Below are 19,058 nucleotides of genomic sequence, written 5' to 3'. Positions count from 1 at the left end.
ACACACACACACAGAGAGAGAGAGAGAGAGAGAGAGAACTTACTGTCATTAAACACTTTCCATGTAAATAGCTTGACTTCAGATGTGAAAAATTATATGCCACAATATTAATTCACCCACTTTTAAATATATGTTATCCACCTCAAAGTACACCAACATTAAATGCAAATAACTGATCCACAATATACAGAAACAAACAAGTCTTACCACTGATTTTAAAACAGGTGACCTTTTTAAAGGCAGAGGTCAAGGAGTGAAATGGCCGGGTGGTTTTGAACAAGCTGTGCACAGATCAGATTCCTCTAGAGGAACTTCAAAGAGATAAGGAACATTTAAAATGACATGTTTCTGCTGCTAAATGCTAAAAACAAAGGGAGAGAGGAAATGCTTTAAGAGGAACAACCGTAGTCATATAGAAAGTTAGAAAGAGTGTAGGCTTTACAACCATGCTTCCAAATGCACATCAGAAAGAAGATCAGAGACGCACGTTAATTCATAAATAATTTATAAATAAATTAGGATCTCTTCCATAGCTTGAAATACATAAATAGCTTTCCACATATTGACAAAACATAAATAAACATATGACCAAAAGCTGGAATCTACAGTAAATACATGCACGTGTAGTAGTCTACTTCACAGACTGTGTTAACAGTTGTGCATATATTACAGACAAAACAAACCATGACTCCATTACACCTCAAAAAAGAGAGCATACAAACTACTTGGCACAAGGTAAACAAAGTTTCATACAGTACATCCCTTCTTATTTCCTGGCACTACTGGTTGGTCTATATTTGTCTTTATTTATCAGTTTTGAGACTTGGGGGGCTTGTCATGATCTTTGGAGCAGTCAGACTATTAGAAATGTCTTTAAAGGTAGACAAAGGTGATGAATGTATTAAAGGTACCACAGATAAGATTTCAAGAACACAGTAAAGGACAAGACCAATAGAGAAAAATATGTCTAAATGTGCATATCTGGGCCTGCCTGTCAATCAAAGAATAGGCAGCCAATGCAAATTAATCTTGTTAGACCACTCCCCCTGCTAGAAGACTCCTCCCATTCAGAAGGCCACAAAGAACATGTTGAATGAGCCCTTAGACTCATGTTTGGCAAAACTCTTGTATCTTCTCACTTTTTTTTTTTTATAATGTCATTAATACCTTTCATTACAATGTGCTTTAAATAACGGTGAAGTGCTCAGTAAAATGTATAGTGTTCTGCTTTTCTCTTCTCAGAGGGCTCCCACACATTTCAACCAATACATTTCAATGACTGTTCAAGCGGTTGGATAAACTAGCTAATATTGTAAACATTGTTGCAAAGAATTCAGAGATTGCACTTACAAATACCAATATCTAGCCAACAAATCATTTTAGGTTAGACTTTTTTTATTATTATTTTCATGACTTCCCCAGTCATTTGAATACCTATATAATGTTTGTTAAAAAAATATGCAAATCGCAAATAAATTTCTAGCCAACAAAATATTTTAGTGCTGACTTCAGATTTGTTTAGTTTTTTTAATTTGCACAACTTTTCCAGTCATTAGATTAGATCATTTTCATAAAACAAAAATGCAGACTGCTCTCCCAAATACCAATTTCTAGCCAACAAAATTTTTAAGATTTTTTAATATTTCCATGAATTGTTTTACTTCTTCATAGTTTCTAGATTTCTGATTAAATATCTCAGCACTTTTTTTTTAATTTTTAATTTTACATTTCCATGACTTTCCATGCCTGGAAAACAACATGTGAAATTTCCCTGACATTTCCAGATTTTCCATGACGGTAAGAACGCTTTTCTCAATGCTATCACTCATTTTGAGAGTTATTGGCCATAATGTAGAGTGATGCAAAGCCAGTCAGACAGTTAAGTGTCTCTTAAGGCTTTGAATAAACATACGCAATTTTATAAACAGTGTAGGTCCTTGTGTGATTGGTCTGTGAACGCTTGTCTGAAGTCTCTTCTGTTTAAATCAGTCTGCTTTAATGACAAACTGATGAGGTCAGTCTTGAGTTTCATCTTCACCTCCCCTCTTCAGCAGGTCTGGTCTCAGACTTTAGTTTGACAAACTCTTTGGCAACCTCATCAGTCGAGCGCTGCGAGAGGATTCGTAGTGCGGTGGTCCCGGTTTCATCAGTGTTGATGCGTGGACCCAAGGGGCACCAGCACACGCAGCTTTTCCGGTCTGCTACGTCTCTCAGCTGCAGTACTGCGATCCCAACCACTCGATCCGCACGACCGAAACAATAGTCCTTCACCGTAATCTGAATCTCATAGCAGTCCAGACTCACGCCTTTACCCAACACACTGATTGAAATAAAGAAGGGACACAATACACATACACATCTCAGAAATGTTTTTTTATATTTATACAGTATATTTGTAACCGCTTATAAGTATTAGTATCATTCTTATACAAAATGCTGGTATTTCAAAGCACATAATTTACAGATGAGTAGACCCGTTTTTACTCACAACTGAAAGGCCTCGTTGTACTTCGCAGTCCAGCTGTTGTTTTTCGATTTGGTTGTGAATTTTCGTTTCTTCTCTGTAAGATGTGGGCCGACCAGGTTAACATCCACAAATGGACGAAACATCCCTGAGGTCTGCCATTTCATGTCGTTTACTGCGATCACTGGAAGAGAGAGAGATAAAGAGTTTATAAAAAGACACCAGGGGAGGTTGGTTTTGACATTAAGACTCATCAGACACTTAAATGCATGGATAAGAGTCCTAAATTTAGCTGTTCTTTGCTGTGGTGCTCTCACCTCGGACGCTGAGTTTCTGCTCAGTGTTTCCAGCTGGAGGCGACAAATCCAGCTGAATCACTGCTTCCCCAATCGGCCGCTCAACCCCAGAGCCTGTCAATCAAACCACTTCATTTCACAAACACTGTAGATCCAACAGATTACAATCATATATATATGTAGTGTTCACACTTAATACTGTGAGTGTGGGTAAAAATATGGAATTCTAAGGAACGGGTTTGAATGAAATGCTATAAATGTGTCATTACATAAGATAATATTTAATGAACAACCAAGTAATAAGCAGTGTATTTGTTGGAAGAGAAATGCAATCTTTTCATAAAATGCTAAAAATATCAAAAGGCATCAGAGATTCCAATTTTGAAAACATATTTTTGAAAATTGTATATACAGTATATATATATATATATATATATATATATATATATATATATATATATATATATATATGCATTCACAAAAAATACATACATATGTTAACACACTACTGTTCAATATGTTACGAAGGTTTTGTATTTCAAACAAATGTTGTTCTTTTAAACATGAAAAAAATTAATTAAAAAAGACTAAGAATAATAAGCAATATTTATTGAGCAGCAAAAATGCATATTACAATGATTTCTGAAGCATAAGGTTATTAAAGAACCTATTTTAAATTAAAAAAAATGATATTACACAATATTGCTATTTTACTGTTTTTGGCGAAATTATCACAGCCTTTTAAACACCGGAGACTAAAAAAACTACTTACTTAACCCTTAACTTTTGACTGTATGTATGTATACTTTAATTTATTGTATATATTTTTTTATTATTTTATCACTTTATTCCATTTTCCCCATCATTTCCTATTTTCCTCTATTTAATTCAGAAGAGAGAGAGACGAACGAATCTTTAGCCCACCTCTGTCGGGTCGAACACTCTCCTTGGGGGTGATCCTGATGCCCATACCATTTTGAACTGCAAGAAGAAATGTTTCATTCTCAAATATCTGAGTCTCGCAAACGTCAACTAATTTATACAGATTGTGTGGCCAGGGTTAATAAAGACAGCCACTGAAGGTGATCGAGTGTATGTATCTCACCCTGAGCATGTTGTGTTGTCACAAACGCCTTGATAAGAGCATCTGTGGTCTGTGTATATAGGGAGAGAGCATAACGCAGCGACGACAGCTCAGGGCTCTTCTCCAAGTACACTTTCTTTAAACCGTTTCCACCAGCATGGAAGAAGAGCTACCCAGTAGCAGGTTAGAGAGAGAGAAAGAGAGAGAAAATTAGCAAGCATTTCCTTCTGCAAAAGGTGCTACAGTTCACAGTAACTTATTTTGTCTGACCACAATATTACGTGTGAGAAGTCTGTGGTGAGCAGCTTGCTCAGACTCTTTCAGTTTCTCTCTCCTTCCCACACACTTTAATGACGCACCGATCCCAAGAACCCAAACACTTAGTGTGCAATGTGTTGACTTGGTGAGACAGTTTAGTTTTTAAGCAGACACTCGACACTTTAAGCACCAACACACCTTGATTGAATCCAGCGCTGCCTCCAGGATCACACACTGCCTCGGTGACAAGCTCTTTGGCTCCACCCCTCCCTATAATGAGAGAGAAGGATTAGCCACACCCACTACCTTAAGCTATAGATTATACATGTTTATGGTTAATACCTTTAGTTTGGACAGTTCCTTAGCAGCAGTAAGAAGCTGAGCTCCCTGTAATTATAATAATAAAAAAATTATTTCAAACGTCTGCCTAACAGCATTGGGTGAAAACTATTATATTATTAACCTCCTAAATGTCAAAAGTATGTTATAACATTGTACTTCGCTACATTTTAAAACACATTACTTACGGAGGAAAAAATTAATAAATAAATAAAAATCGCTGCATGGAAACTACTGCACTACTAGCAGATAATAAGCCTAAATGATTAGATTAGCTGGATCAGATGTGTTTAATTAGGGTAATATCTAAACTTTTTTTTTTATATCTAAAGAGTTTGACACCCTTGCCCTGTCCCATTTTTGCCTCGCTCCCACTGTTAAAATGTAACTAAGTAATTTTTACTCTGAGTACATTTTAAATGAGCTACTTTTTACTTTTACTTGAGTAGATTTTTACACTGGTACTTTTACTTGTACTTAAGTAAAATTTCATTAAAGTAATGGCACTTTTACATGAGTAGAATATTTTTGTACTCTGCCTAGACATTTTATTTTAATAACTTGCCATAAGCAGTGCAGATGCAACTTAAAAAAGCCTGTAGAAATTGCAGTCTAAGAAATCAGACAAGTTACCACCAGTTAAAATAAATTAGATGTTTACAAAAAAAAAAAATTAGATGTTTACCAAATAAATTTAAAAATAAAATAAATGTAGAAATCAAATAAAATTTTCATTTTGAGGAAATAATTTTCATGATCAATTTTTTATTTATTTTGCAAATGCAAAATTCTACGATAAAATACATTTAAAATAAGATCCGAAAAAATTAAAGCACGCAATAAATAAATAAAGAAATACCAAAAGGAAAAGTGAGGAAAATGAGAAAAAGCTATGGAACTATTGTTTTCATAATTGTTTGTGGCTGTCACTTCTGAATGCTTGATAGTATACTAACACTGACAACTGAAATAATAATAATAATAATAATAATAATAATGTGCATTGACAATGACCACTTTGTTCCAGTAAAAGAGCATACATGGTGTTCTGAGACCAAGGACAGAGAACCATAGTACTGTTGTCTAACACTAAACATCATGTACATGTGTCCTGTAAAATAGCTCACTATACTGTCGCTGCTCTGAGGTAGCACAATCGTTTTCTCCATGCAGATCAGAACCGTCCTCCAGAGGTCCTTTAGCACACGCTTCAACACAGTCTTGTCACAGATGTCCGCAAAGATGCTGAGGCTGCAACACACATCGCAAACAGACATGTGACATGTGACAGTCGGGGGAATCTCCCTGGGGAATTCATGACTGATGACACTTCACTTCTCTCATACCAAGTGTGCCAAGAAACAGAAATAGGCACATATTAGTGTGACCCGTCCCTTAGTGTGGCAAAATTGACAACTGGTCTTAAAGGCTACTAAAGGAAGTTGAGCTGAACTGACTTTGTGTCGAGGAACTCCATAAGCGGCCGCAGAGCGTTGTCTGCATCAGCCTCCGCTGTGTTACGTGTGTTCTGATTCAGAGGTCCTTTAATCTGATACAGGATCTCCGCCATCTGCCGCACGCATGCATTCACACGGGCCTGGAAACTGTGCACAAACAGAAAGAGAGAAAGAGAGGGAGATAGGAATGAAAAAAATTAAAGATTTAAAAAGATTCCAACAAGCAAGACCACAGTGACAATGAAACTGCTTCCAAAATACATGTTTCTGTAGTGCAAAGATTATACTTTATTCATTTATAGTTTATGTTGATGGATGCATGCAAAATGCATCAAAATAAAATAAACAGAATAAAATATTTTTTGAATAAAACTTAATACAAATAATAATAATAATGATAATAATAATAATAGTGATTTTATGACAGAACTATAATAGCAAAGGTGATATTTAAAAGCAGAATACTTAGAAACATTGCAATAATCATATTAAGTTTAAATTCAGGCTCAGAAAATTAAGTTTACCTCTTGGCAAACATGCCACTCAGGTTTTCCAGAACAGAATTAAGCTTCCCTTGCAGGTCATTGAGGATATCTGCAGCCTCCGAGTCGAGCTGTTGAGAGTCACACACACACACACACACACACACACGGGATGAAGTGTTAGTTTAATAGAAAATATTGAACTTAAACTAGTAGGCAGAGGCGCGGAGAGGCAAGGGAAATATTTAAGGGGAGGTGGGTCACTGTGTCTGTTTGTCATGGTTCTGCAAGTGCATCAGCAAATTGGAAACTTTCTCTATTAAAGCCCCTTTTTCAACGGTAAGAAAAATCTTCCGCAATATATCTGTCAGATCCGACAACATCTTAATTAAAACAGGTGTAAAAATAACAAAACAGAGTGGAGAAATGATGCTTTCATTCCAATAATAAAAGCTTGAAAAATGTGTTCATTCAGTTTAACGCTGCTGAGAAAGGACAATTAAAACATCGCACAGCATCGACAGCAAAGAATGTAGATTTGGTTCAGGGTGGTAGAAGAGAGAAAACTTATCAGAAGATTTTGTTTGCTTTCTGTCTTCTAGCCTATGGATATTCAAAGACAGAAAGCACCAATAAGATTTAAAAAACCCCAACTAGTGTTTTGACACTTGAACCACTATGTGAACGCCATTGTGATAAATTATTAAACCAAGTGCTATTTATTATATCAAAGAGAGGTTTCACATCCAAGCTTTTTAAGCAAACGTTGACAAATATATTAGTTTATTTCTGATGTATTTTTAGATTTAAGATTCAGTGGAAATTGTTACATTTTGAATTGTGGCTTATGTCAAACACTGCCAGAGGCCAATGAACGGATCATAAATGCATGTTTGCCTGAACGTCTATTTGCACGATGCCATCACAGCGATAGGGAAAGTCTCAGGAAGAGGAAAGAGATTGCCAACATGACACAGTCTCACTCACACACACATACACCCGTGATGATTATCGCACCTTTTTTGTGTTGACTGTTGCCTCTTTCTACCAAAGGACAGAGTGAAAATAACACAGAAACAAAAGAAAAGGCACAGAGAAAAATGATACAGCTGAGCAAAACCTCGATATATATAGATTTATAGAATTGAGATAAATACAGGAATGTTCAAATTTCAAATGCATAAGTAACACCACACACCTCTTTTCCCTCATCTTTGGGCTGAAGAATAAAATCATAAACAGAATAAATAAAAATGTCTGACAGATCAGATGTGAGGTCTAATCTACTCTCTCGTCTAAGGTCACATTCACATAATCAGTGTTTGGCATTGACAACTGCATTGATTCATCACAAGTTTAATAACTGGAGTCCAGTAGCACTAGCGATCTGAAAGCTCCTGATGCCACGCCCCCTAACACGGCTCATTCAAAAAAATAAAAAGTTTAAATATGACTCTATTTTTGTTCATTTTATCAGGATCGTGCATGTTCAAAATCATTTTATTCATGAATGCACAGCATGATCCAAATATGTAGTTTAATGCTTTTTGTTCTGTACAGTACATAGTCTATGCGTCTGTCACATGACCAAATTAAAGACCAAAAAAAAAAATACAAATAATTATAATTTGGTCGCATTACAATGATTTTCTAATTCAGAGTCTGATGAAAGATTGTATATGTGGTGTGTGAGGAATATGGCTATTGAAAATATAACATTTTACATTAACTACACAAAATGACTTAAATGAGAATTTGTTTATTTAAAGATCCAAGTCATTAAAATGATCCAAACTTCCAAAATAAGTAGCAAAGTTGACCAAACTTCAGTCAAAAGCCTGGTGACACAAGACTACTTTAAATTACTCATAAAACATAAAACATAATGAGTGTTCTAGACTTATGCTCTAGAAAAGCAAAAAAGTTTAATAAGCATCTGTTACTGTGTTTACCAAAACAATGACTGTTTATTCACTGACAACAGCTAAATCATATAATCTGCCTAAGGCACATCATTATTTAGGCTTTGAATTATGGGTAATTGTTTTATGTCACATCAGGGCACAAGAATCCTATTGCACCTAAAAACAAGAGTCTGACAATGAGGTACTGGAGCCCTGGGGACAAGATCACAGCCAAACAGCACACATCCCTCCTTCCCATCAGATGTTATACACACACTTGCTCCTCACACTAATGAGGCCTTGTTCTATCATGTTTGAGAAAGCACACACACACACACACACACACCCACATGCGGGCATCAACTTATTACCTCAGCTCCATCACCCACCTCTGTGGTCGTGTTCTCATCCTTGAGACAGAGAAACAAAATTACATTCAATATCACACAGAGTCCAGTTGATCCAGAGACTATGGGGCAACACTACCACAGAGAAACAGCGTGTGTGTGTGTGTGTGTGTGTGTGTACACAAACCTCCTTCTCTTTGTCCTTCTTTTCCCCCTGATACCAGAACATGGAAACAAACACATGAATCAAAGAAACATACACAAATCAACACACAAGATAGAAACTATAGGCACTTACAAGCTAAATCTAAATGAACACATATAATGATGCATTATTCAATACATTGAGGGAAATAAATGCAGACATTTGCTAATTTAGTTGTTTTAGCTTAACTTTAAAATCATAAAGATGATCCCAAACCTGGGGCAGATGCAAAAACATGTTTACATGTTTAATGACTATCTAAAATATACATAACTATAACTATAAACATATCTGTAATGATTAGTAAAAAAAATAAAAATGTGCTGCTTAATATTTTGTGGTAACAATGATACATTTCTTCAGGTTAAATTGTTGATTTTTTTGTAACATTATTAATGTCTTTACTGTCTCTTGATTAATTCAGTGTGAATAAACTTATATGTTAGTGTGTTGTGTGTATATTTATGTATTTTTTTTAATATTGTCAAAAGAGTTACATCTCTGTTACACTATAATATCGTTTCAATTGAAAGAAACTATAAATTCCGATTTAAAATTCCGCCCAACTGGCCTACAGATTATGAAAAAGTTGGTTTCAAATGTATCTTATAAACGGAATTCCAAAGTCTCGCTTATTTGTAACAAATATATAATATATGTTAGTGTGTGTATTGTAGAAACCTATATTGTACAGCAGCTTTGCAACGATTTGTATCATGTAAAGCACTATACAAATAAACTTGAATTGAATTAAATAAAACGATCAATAAAACACTAGCAAAAACATGCCACTGGGGACCATATGCATGTGTATGTCCTGTGGGTGGCATCTTAATCCAGGGGTCCAACTCAAACTTTTCACTTCAAAATAATGAAGCTGCTTTCTTTCACACAATTTTTTAATTGCTTAAGGCTTTTAGTACTAGTATTACAAAATACTGTAAGTGCACACACCTTTTCTTTCTTAGCAACAGACTGCAGAAAGAAAGAATGAACAAAAAGACAATAAGAATGAAAGCCAGCTAAGAAAAGTTTTAAGAGCTCCTAAAGGCAAATATGCACATAGATGAACTCAAACAGCACAATATCTTCCACAAACAGAACTGAAGGGAAGGAAAGAAGAATATAGATAAATAATTCTACCAGGTAATAAGAGGAAGTCCCTAAATATTTGATTCATCTGCTCAAAGTGTCTGATACGACGACACTGACTGCTTCACTACGACTGTCATACATCAAACTAAAGCATTTAGCTCACACAAACCCACCTTCTGCCTGACAAGCTGGAGATGCATGCAGATGAAAGAGAGATGGTAAAAACAACAGTCAATAACAGATGGATGAATGGCAGGGGGTGATGAGGGTGACAGAGAGAAGGAAGCTGTAACTCTGAACAGGAGCAGCCGAATGCTCGAGGGCCATTCACATACTGTAGGATGCGCTTGTACATTAAAAACAGCTACACTGAGCGGATTGAAAAATTGGCCTAACCACGACAACCAGAACACAAAACTGCTGTGCGATGACAGCAAACTGATGTGTAATATACAGAAACCAACCGACTAGATGTTGAAATACGTTGCAGCAGGTTAGGTTTTATTGTTCCAGCTGGTTAGGACAGGCTGATTTTATCACCTGCTTTAAAACTGACATTCACCAACATTCATGCATATTATAAAAAATTTTTTGAAAAAAAAAGTTTATACCGTATTTTAATACTAGCTTTTAATAAGATTGGAGTCAGTAAAATGTAAAGTTTTTAAAATATATTTTCTATGCTTATGCCAATGCTGCATTTATTTGATTAAAAATACAGCAAAAACAGTAATATTATGAAATATTATTATAATTTTAAATAACAATTATAATAAAGGATATATTTTTTATATATATACTTTTGTCCAAGATTCTTTTATGAATATAAAGTTTAAAAATACTTTTAGACTTTTGAATAGTACACTGAAAATAAAATGATTAATTGAATATGCTTTTTTTATTATTATTATTTTAGCTTTATTTAAATAAACAAATTTAGTTGACCAACATTCAACATTATATATATATATATATATATATATATATATATATATATATATGTGTGTGTGTGTGTGTGTGTGTTTTATTTTGGTTTTTTTGTAGCTAAAATAAATAGTTTGCAACTGCTTACCTTACCTCTTTTTATTTTATATACCGGTACTTTTTTTATTTTTTATCAGACAGTACTGCCCTGGGCATAAAATGCAATGCTTCTTGCCTCTGTCTATGCATTTATTTGTTCCTCTCCACAAACACCAATGTACCAGTCAAAAACATCACTGTTAAAGAACATTACCACGGACCCTGACAGCAACACCTGACTCACACAAACTCAAGGACAGCAGAATATTTGTCATCGCTTCACAGCGTCATCTCCAAAATGTAGAATTAATTAAAAAATGTCTGGCTTTAAAAATTCCTGGATGCAATAACACAAAGCGAAGCACTCACACTTCAGGTGCAGTCACTAGAAGAAGAGTGCCAGCTGAGCCTAAAACTGCTGCTGTTCTGATTCAGTTCTTTTGATTGGCAACACGCTTCCAAAACTGATCTTTAGTTAACTATCATAATTTGACCACTTTTTATACAATACTTAAAGGAGGACAGGAAACTATGGGAATAAAAGACAGCCCTTGATCAAAAAACATTGCAGTAAGATTGCAAACCACAATATTAACCATAATCACAGACACAAACTATTGAAGGGTACACAACCAACAGGGGTCCACAACACGCAATAAAGCCAGGGTTGACTTTTATCTTTACAAAACCAACCTTATTCTCCTTTTCTTTGTTGTCAATCTACAAATAAAAATAAATCATACATTCTCCAATTACAGTCCAGTGTGCCACAGATATAAAATACCAACCTGCTAAAATCGCATTACACCACTTGCTCACCAATGGCTCCTCTGCAGTAACTGAGAAATGGATAACTTGATTCGTGACAACCCGAGGAAATTATACGATGGATTCTTATCATGCTTTGATGGAAACACACAGCTTTTCACTTCACAAGACATTCATTAACAGGCCGGTGTGGATTATTATGATGTTTTTATCAGCTGTTTGGACTCTCATTCTGACGGCACCCATTCACTGCAGAGCTTCCATTGGTGAATAAGTCATGCAAAGCTAAATATCTCTAAATCTTTCAATAAGAAACAAACTCATCTACATCTTGGATGATATGAGGGAGAGTAGCGTTTTAAGCAAATATTGATTTTTGGGTGAACGATTCCTATAACTGCACAAACAACAAAGTGCATCAACTGTTTGGTGAATTCACCCCTACAGAACGATTTTAAAGGTAATTTCTATTCAATGGACTTTCCAGATCTGTCATGGTGTAATGCTGCAGCTGTCTGTATTATGTAATGATGCTGATGTTAACCCAGTTGCAATCATTAACATCACAGCTGGAGTCTAGAACACAAACTCCACAGGACACATCACACCTCCAATTAAAAATATACCATTTGTATGGATCTAATCAATATCTTTAAACCTGCATTCAAGCCTAACTCTATTTATTATACGAATACAGAGAACCTACATATTTCACTCCTCACTCATGCTCTTATTCAGATTCACTGCTCTTGGTTGGATACAAGAATCAATTAAAGCACAAATACCAGCTGTAAAAGTGAAAGCTTTCGAATCTTTTAAAAGCTTAAGCACTACATTAAATGATCTGGTCACAATTAATGAGTCAATTAGGCTTTAATGTGTGTGACTGCAATCTAAAAACCCGTCTGCTCTATCAGATTTCCCTAACTTGCTAAAGTCTTAAAGAGACAGTTCACCCAAAACGAACATTGTCCTCATTTACTCGCCAAATCCTGTATTTTCTTTAGTCTGTCACAATCTTTAAATACAATTTACAAAAACAAAACATGAACGAGTAACTGAAACCAGACAGATGATTGTACTGTATATAAGCCAAGCTGACTATGATCTCTTAACATACCTCTGATCCTTCTGAATCCGAAATGCCAGACTGATGGAAAAGACGTAAATACATAAGTCAAACAAAAATAATAAAGTAAACAATTACAACAATGACACACATGAAAAAATATAATAATAATAATAAATTATGAAATTAAAAAAATAAAATAACAAAACGTAGCTTCACTTACAGTACTATTAAAAAAGGTTTGGGCTCAGTAAGATCTTACTCATGTTTGGAAACGAAATTACGTTCATTTTGAAAAGATGTATTAAATTGATCAAAGATTAGAGAAAAAGACTTACATGGTAACAAAAAAAACTGGTAACACTTTAGAATAACTGCATGCTATTAATCATTAGTAAAGGGAACAGTTAATTCATCATTTATATATCATTAATATACATTTATAAGCAGTTTATAAATACAGATATAAATGCTTTATACCTGATTTAAAAGCATATCTATAATGCATTTAATAATTGTTTTTTCATACTTTATTAATGATCAATTTATAATTTCTAAATTAAGTATAGTATATATTATATATATATATATATTAAGTATATATTCAGACATATAGTAATAGTTACTTATAGTGTTAATAAATGGTTTATTAACATGTATTTCTACTGTAATTCAGGGTTAATTCAGGTAGTTATAAAACATATGTAGTTGTTAGTTAACTATTTTTGTGAGCTCATCTAAAGTGAGGACTACTTATGCCTTGTTAAGCTTTCACAAATGAGATTTAAAGGCTGTTAATATTTCTATGTTCTGTATTACTGTGTTGTGTTTGTTTCTGTTTTTTGTTTAGAAGATAAATGAGCCTTTAAATATCCTTTATAAATGCTTTACAAGGCATAACTAGTCCTCACTTTAGATGAGCTCACATAAATAGTTAACTGACCACTACTAAATGCTTTATAACTACCTGAATTTACTACATTTCTTGTGATCTTATGAATCACTGGCAACTACTGAATAACTGGTTTGTAAATAATGCTATACGTCATTGAGAAATGATAAATTGATCATGAATAAAGTATGAAATTACACATTATAGATATGCTTTTAAATAAAGAATAAAGCATTTATATCTGTATTTATAAACTGATTATTACTGTCTATTAATGCTTTATAAATTATGAATTATCTGTTTACTAATGCTTAATTAATGATTAATAGTGTGCAGTTATTATAAAGTGTTACCCCAAATGAGAATGATTTCTTAAGAATCACGTGACACTGAATGCTGGAGTAAAGGCTGCTCATAATTTAGCTCTGCCATCAATGGAATAAAAAAAAAAAATTATATATTTATTTATTTAAAAAAAAATCTGCAATGGCCCCAAATCTTTTAGCTGTAGTGCAACTATCTGCTCTGCTGAAAGTCTCAGTGCTAAGAAGTCGTTGTACTGTCAGTGATTTGCTCGTAGGTGTAAACTGTATGGTAATTGCTTCCTCGCATCCGGTCGCTTTGTCACTGCATATCTCTGTCAGTGCGAACAGCCATTTATAATGCTTGATAAACAGCTTCATAAAGAAGCACATCAGGTGAGACGTATGCCTGCTTCTCACCTTAGCATCTGATTCATCCGACTGGTAATGAAAAATAAAGAACAAGATGAGTAATAGTGAAAACAAAGAAGAAAGAAAGTGCTAGGGTGCTAGGTATTAGCAGAAGACTTTCCTGCCTTGTTGATTCACACAAAATCTTGCAAAACTCTCACATGCACACACACACACACACACACACACACACACATCTCACACTCTTTACCGCAGTGTGGAGTGTACAGACCTCATTGCCTTCATCATCAGTGATGGCCTGAGCAGAGGGAGACCAAAATAATCCTTAGCTTTAAACACATACACTCATAAACAACTACATTCACATTTGCACACACATCTTTGTCTAACTGGAAGATGTTTAAATGATAGTCTAGGAGACCAAAATATTAAATGCAGCCAGAGCACAATAATAAAAAAGATGAACCATAATTTTCTAAATTAACATTTTGTCAATTCACTTATTATTGGCAGGTAATTGGCAGATAATTTTGGACCCTATCCATAAACACTCTCAACACACCTCCTCCTCATCGTCCTCAGGCTCCTCCTCATTCTCCAGCTGGGAGTGAAAATAGAGATCACGGTTAAAGTCATTTGGGAACTTATACTAAGAGAACAACACTGCGTAGAGCTGGATCATTTGGGTGGTGTAAGGGGACGTAAAAAGGGCACTACAACCTAGTGAAAGGGTCTAAACATGACACAAACCAGACAGAGGGTTTAACAGGGATGATCAATCTCAAAAATACATCGCTTCACCTACCCGCTCTTCCTCAACAGTATACTATACACACAAAAAACATTGCATATGTTAGCTCAGCTATTATAAACATTCACCACACACACGTCTACAGCAAAATGCACACAGAGACACACTGATGTAAAAAATTCAATAACAATAGAAATGGCATTTTCGTGTCCCGCAGCAGATGATTCACCAGTATTTCCAAAAATATGTGGATCATTTGGACAAACTCATGACAGATAATAAACATTCAGTTCATTGCTCACCACAAGTATATCACGCTCAAAATGCCAGCAAACCAAAACCATACACTTCAGTTTCTCCCAGCAAACAACTCGATACTCTAACCAGCATAAAAACTACACATACATTCAGAGTAATTGGCTGCATCCTGAGGTTTCATGATGCTATTTCAGATTTTGGCTAAATGAGGTACACTACCTTACAAATGTTAAAGTTGTGTAAGACTGTTTTTAGTTTCATTTAGAAAGGAGGCATTCAATTGATAAAAGGGACTGTAAAGAAATGCTGTTTTTGATAAGAAGACATTTAAATAAAAGAGGAGTAAAGGCTGCTTTGCCCTCACAAAAATAAACTGTATTTAAAAATATCTTAAAACAGAAAGCATCAGAGTAAATTTTAATGATTTAATAAGCAAGTTTACAAATTTTATTGTATTTTTGATCAAATAAATGCAGCCGTGGTTAGCATAAAAGACTTCACAAAAAAAAATCTTCACAAACCCGTACTTTTGAACGATAGTGCACCTTATAAGGCACCACATTTTTATTGCACAAACAGTTTCCTGGACATTTGAAGGGCTTCTTCCCTGTTACATGTCAGTTTACAATAGTACCACCACAGAATGTTTTTGTAAAGTGCTGCATCTGTAGCTAAAAAAAAGCTTAAAAGCCTGCAATAGCTTCATGTTTCACTTACCTGTTTGGCTCCCATAGACTCGAACATCTTCTCCAACATCACACGCATCTGTTGAACGTTGTTCATCAACACACAGGGCTGCAGCAGAGTCAGGGAAGAGCGACAGCACAAGCAAAGAGAAAGATATACATGTAGAGACACAACTTAGACCTACTCGGACACTTCATTTGGTACAAATATAGTGTTTGAGTGCTCACCGTCTTTTCTTTCTCACAGTACGAGGGGAAACTCTTGGTTAGAATAGCACAATACTGCAGAAGCACTTTGGTGATAGTCTGATTGGGAAAGAGGGAAAAGGAAAAGAAAGAACACTATTACACCAAACCGGTATGCAGAGTAAACCTTGTGTAAAGACGAAAACACTCTCTGCTTGTATATCTTCCAGTTTGTCTAGTATATAGTATGGTTTAGGTCTGTCGATCTTCACCTTGGCAAATCGTCGATTGTACTGGGCAACCACCGCAGGATCAGGACAGTCTAGTTTCTTAATGATTTCAAAGCTTTGGTTGAGCTGAGTGAAGATGTCCACGACCGAACAGGAGAACAGAGCATGCTCAGATGTCTGCTGGAACTGTGGAAATGACAGGAGTCGGACATGTTTCTTTAGCTAAGGGAACGGTTTTCCCTGTTTGTTTTTATTGAATATTTCTACTTAATGTCATCCAAATGTCATGAGAATTATGCAATGAACAAAAACATTTAATGAATCCTAAATACACAGAAATAAATCATATGTTTACACCTTTGCATAGCTTTACAAAATGACCTAAAAATATTGTTCAAAAGTGATATTAAACTAGATTTATTTTTATGCTTTCTTCACAAATCACTAAATTCATATTTCATCTTAGGCATGATCTTGCTTTTATTTTCGGGGGGAAATTCGGGCAAAATGGTTTGTGAAGTGTAAACACGATACACATTAAAATTCAGTCTTTTTTTATATTATCATAGTTTAAAACATGAAATTCTCATGTATTTATGATGTATTTAGATATTTTAGGATTGAAAGTCCAAAAGAGCGTTTTTTAAATATGTATATGCAAATATGTATTCAATTCATTGATCAAAAGTAAAAAAAAAAAAATACATACATTTACAATGTTACCAAAAATTAATTGAGTAAATGGAGTAAAAATATTTTAAGTAAATATGGTTCCTTAGAACTTCAAAAATGCATCATGGTTTCCACAAAAATATTTAGCGGAAAAAAAAAATCTTCAGCAGCAAATCAGCATATTTAGCATTGCCATCAAAAAAAAAATAAAGAAAAAAAGTCTTTAAAATATATCAAAATAGAAAACATTTTACATTTTGATAATAGCTCATAATATATGCAAATAAATGGACCCTTGGAGAGCATCAGACACTTCTTTCAAAAAACTTTTTATATATTTTTTAAATACATTTTTGCCAAACCCCCATAATTTGAACAATATATTGTATTTTATACAATATATAAATAAATAAATAAATGATGAATGCATTGTAGAAGGCATTTCTCAAAACCTTTTAAATTTGCCCTTTACATAACTAAAAGAAAAAATCTTATCAATTTGAAGAAAGATCAGGTAGTAGACGGCAAGCATCAATTTTGTTTGACAAATCTTGTTTTAAAGCCTTGTAGACCCAGAGAGAAGAAGCCATATATAAGAGAGCAGACCAGACAGAAAGGATCTAGAGCAGTTTCTGAACCATACCCCCTCTCTTTTATCCCTCTCAAGGGCTCCATGCATAAACTCCATCGACACTTCCTCATTCTCAGCCAGCCACTGGAGAACAAATGGCAGAAACCACCTACAGACGGGAAATGAAAAAGAAATGTAGAGAAACAGGAGGAGGAATAAAGCAGGAGGGCAGCGGAGCAGCAAGTGGACAAGAACATTGAAACAACAGAGGAAAGCATCAGCTGGGGATCCCAGTCGATTTGAGACTGTAAGTGATTATAGTGTGTTTTAGTGAGAACATTAAATGAACAAACTCCAGGTTATTTGAGGAAAAGAGAGAAAATTTAGCTAAAGATGCTCTGAAAGACTCACGATGGGTACTCTGGGACGGTGTTGGAGAAGGCGGGCAGGTCATGGACGTATTCGTTGTAGAGCCATTTGACTTTGAAATGCAGATTCATGTAGTCCGCACTTTTACACAACCTCAGCTTCTCATGCTCTGGGGAAACAACAAGCATGAGTCGATGCTTACGTTTCATCTTACCTTGTCACGAATTTAACCCAGAAAACATTTAGTCTCCTTCTGCTTCAACAAGAATGAACTGCTTTTTCTTTCTGAAAATAGTTAGCTGTATTCACTCACAGAGGCTAATGTTTAAAATGCATTTAAAGGTTTTATGATTTAAGAAAAAAAAAATATCTATTGAAACTTTTATTTAGCAAGGATGTATTGAATTGATCAAAAGTGACAGTTAAAGGATTACACATTGTTACATTGTTAACAAAGAATCTGTATCAAATAAATGCCTGTTCTTTTGAATTTTATATTCAGACTTACAGTCCCAATTGTTTCCACAAAAATATTAACCGTTTTCAACACTGATAATAATAATAATAAACTTGCTAAAAATTAAAAAAAAAAAAAAAAAAACAATAAGAAAAAATATAGAAATGGGTGCTAAAAATTCAGTTTTAACATTACAGAAATACATTTTTATTTCACTTTTAATTTTGATAATGGAGACTTTCTTCAAATTAATTAAAAAATATTACCAACCTGCAAACATTTCTGAACAGTGGTGTTACATGTGCACACACAAACTCTCACAGAGACTTAACCATTCAGTGTTTCTTACCAGCATAAAAATCAAGTCTGCGAATATGGAATGTGGCAGGTGCTAAAATCAAGAAAACAAGACAGGAGAGAATGGAGAGATGAAGAACACTTGAGGAAGCACTGAAAAGAAGTGCAGGTGTGCAATGAAAGGATGAAAAGGATGCTGGCATCAAAAGGAAAAGATCATGTTT

General features: G+C 34.6%; 1 protein-coding gene across 3 annotated transcripts in view; it reads right to left on the bottom strand.

Moving 5' to 3' along the window:
• Positions 1–524: 524 nt before the first annotated feature.
• The window catches only part of LOC113048978 (protein unc-13 homolog B-like), a 43,181-nt gene continuing 24,647 nt past the window's right edge, over positions 525–19,058 (bottom strand). For 2 of the 3 annotated variants that reach the window (XM_026210974.1, XM_026210975.1), the window contains 15 exons: positions 18,123–18,249; positions 17,784–17,880; positions 16,511–16,654; positions 16,281–16,358; positions 16,084–16,161; positions 6,423–6,511; positions 5,899–6,045; positions 5,569–5,692; positions 4,445–4,489; positions 4,301–4,372; positions 3,866–4,013; positions 3,685–3,741; positions 2,782–2,874; positions 2,489–2,648; positions 525–2,320 (listed from right to left, as the gene is read on the bottom strand). In XM_026210974.1, the coding sequence (XP_026066759.1) occupies positions 2,035–2,320; positions 2,489–2,648; positions 2,782–2,874; positions 3,685–3,741; positions 3,866–4,013; positions 4,301–4,372; positions 4,445–4,489; positions 5,569–5,692; positions 5,899–6,045; positions 6,423–6,511; positions 16,084–16,161; positions 16,281–16,358; positions 16,511–16,654; positions 17,784–17,880; positions 18,123–18,249 (1,745 nt within the window). In that variant the 3' untranslated portion in view covers positions 525–2,034. Of the gene's footprint in view, positions 2,321–2,488; positions 2,649–2,781; positions 2,875–3,684; positions 3,742–3,865; positions 4,014–4,300; positions 4,373–4,444; positions 4,490–5,568; positions 5,693–5,898; positions 6,046–6,422; positions 6,512–7,397; positions 7,425–7,578; positions 7,600–8,655; positions 8,695–8,818; positions 8,846–9,790; positions 9,812–10,104; positions 10,120–12,842; positions 12,873–14,405; positions 14,427–14,628; positions 14,656–14,919; positions 14,959–15,162; positions 15,184–16,083; positions 16,162–16,280; positions 16,359–16,510; positions 16,655–17,783; positions 17,881–18,122; positions 18,250–18,886; positions 18,929–19,058 lie in introns of all 3 variants that reach the window. The other variant, XM_026210973.1, reaches the window with a different exon arrangement.

This window comes from Carassius auratus, chromosome 30 (assembly GCF_003368295.1).
Source record: "Carassius auratus strain Wakin chromosome 30, ASM336829v1, whole genome shotgun sequence".
Classification (NCBI taxonomy): Eukaryota; Metazoa; Chordata; class Actinopteri; order Cypriniformes; family Cyprinidae; genus Carassius; species Carassius auratus.
Note: the sequence above shows the minus strand (reverse complement) of the source record. Positions and strands in the feature narration are given on the sequence as shown.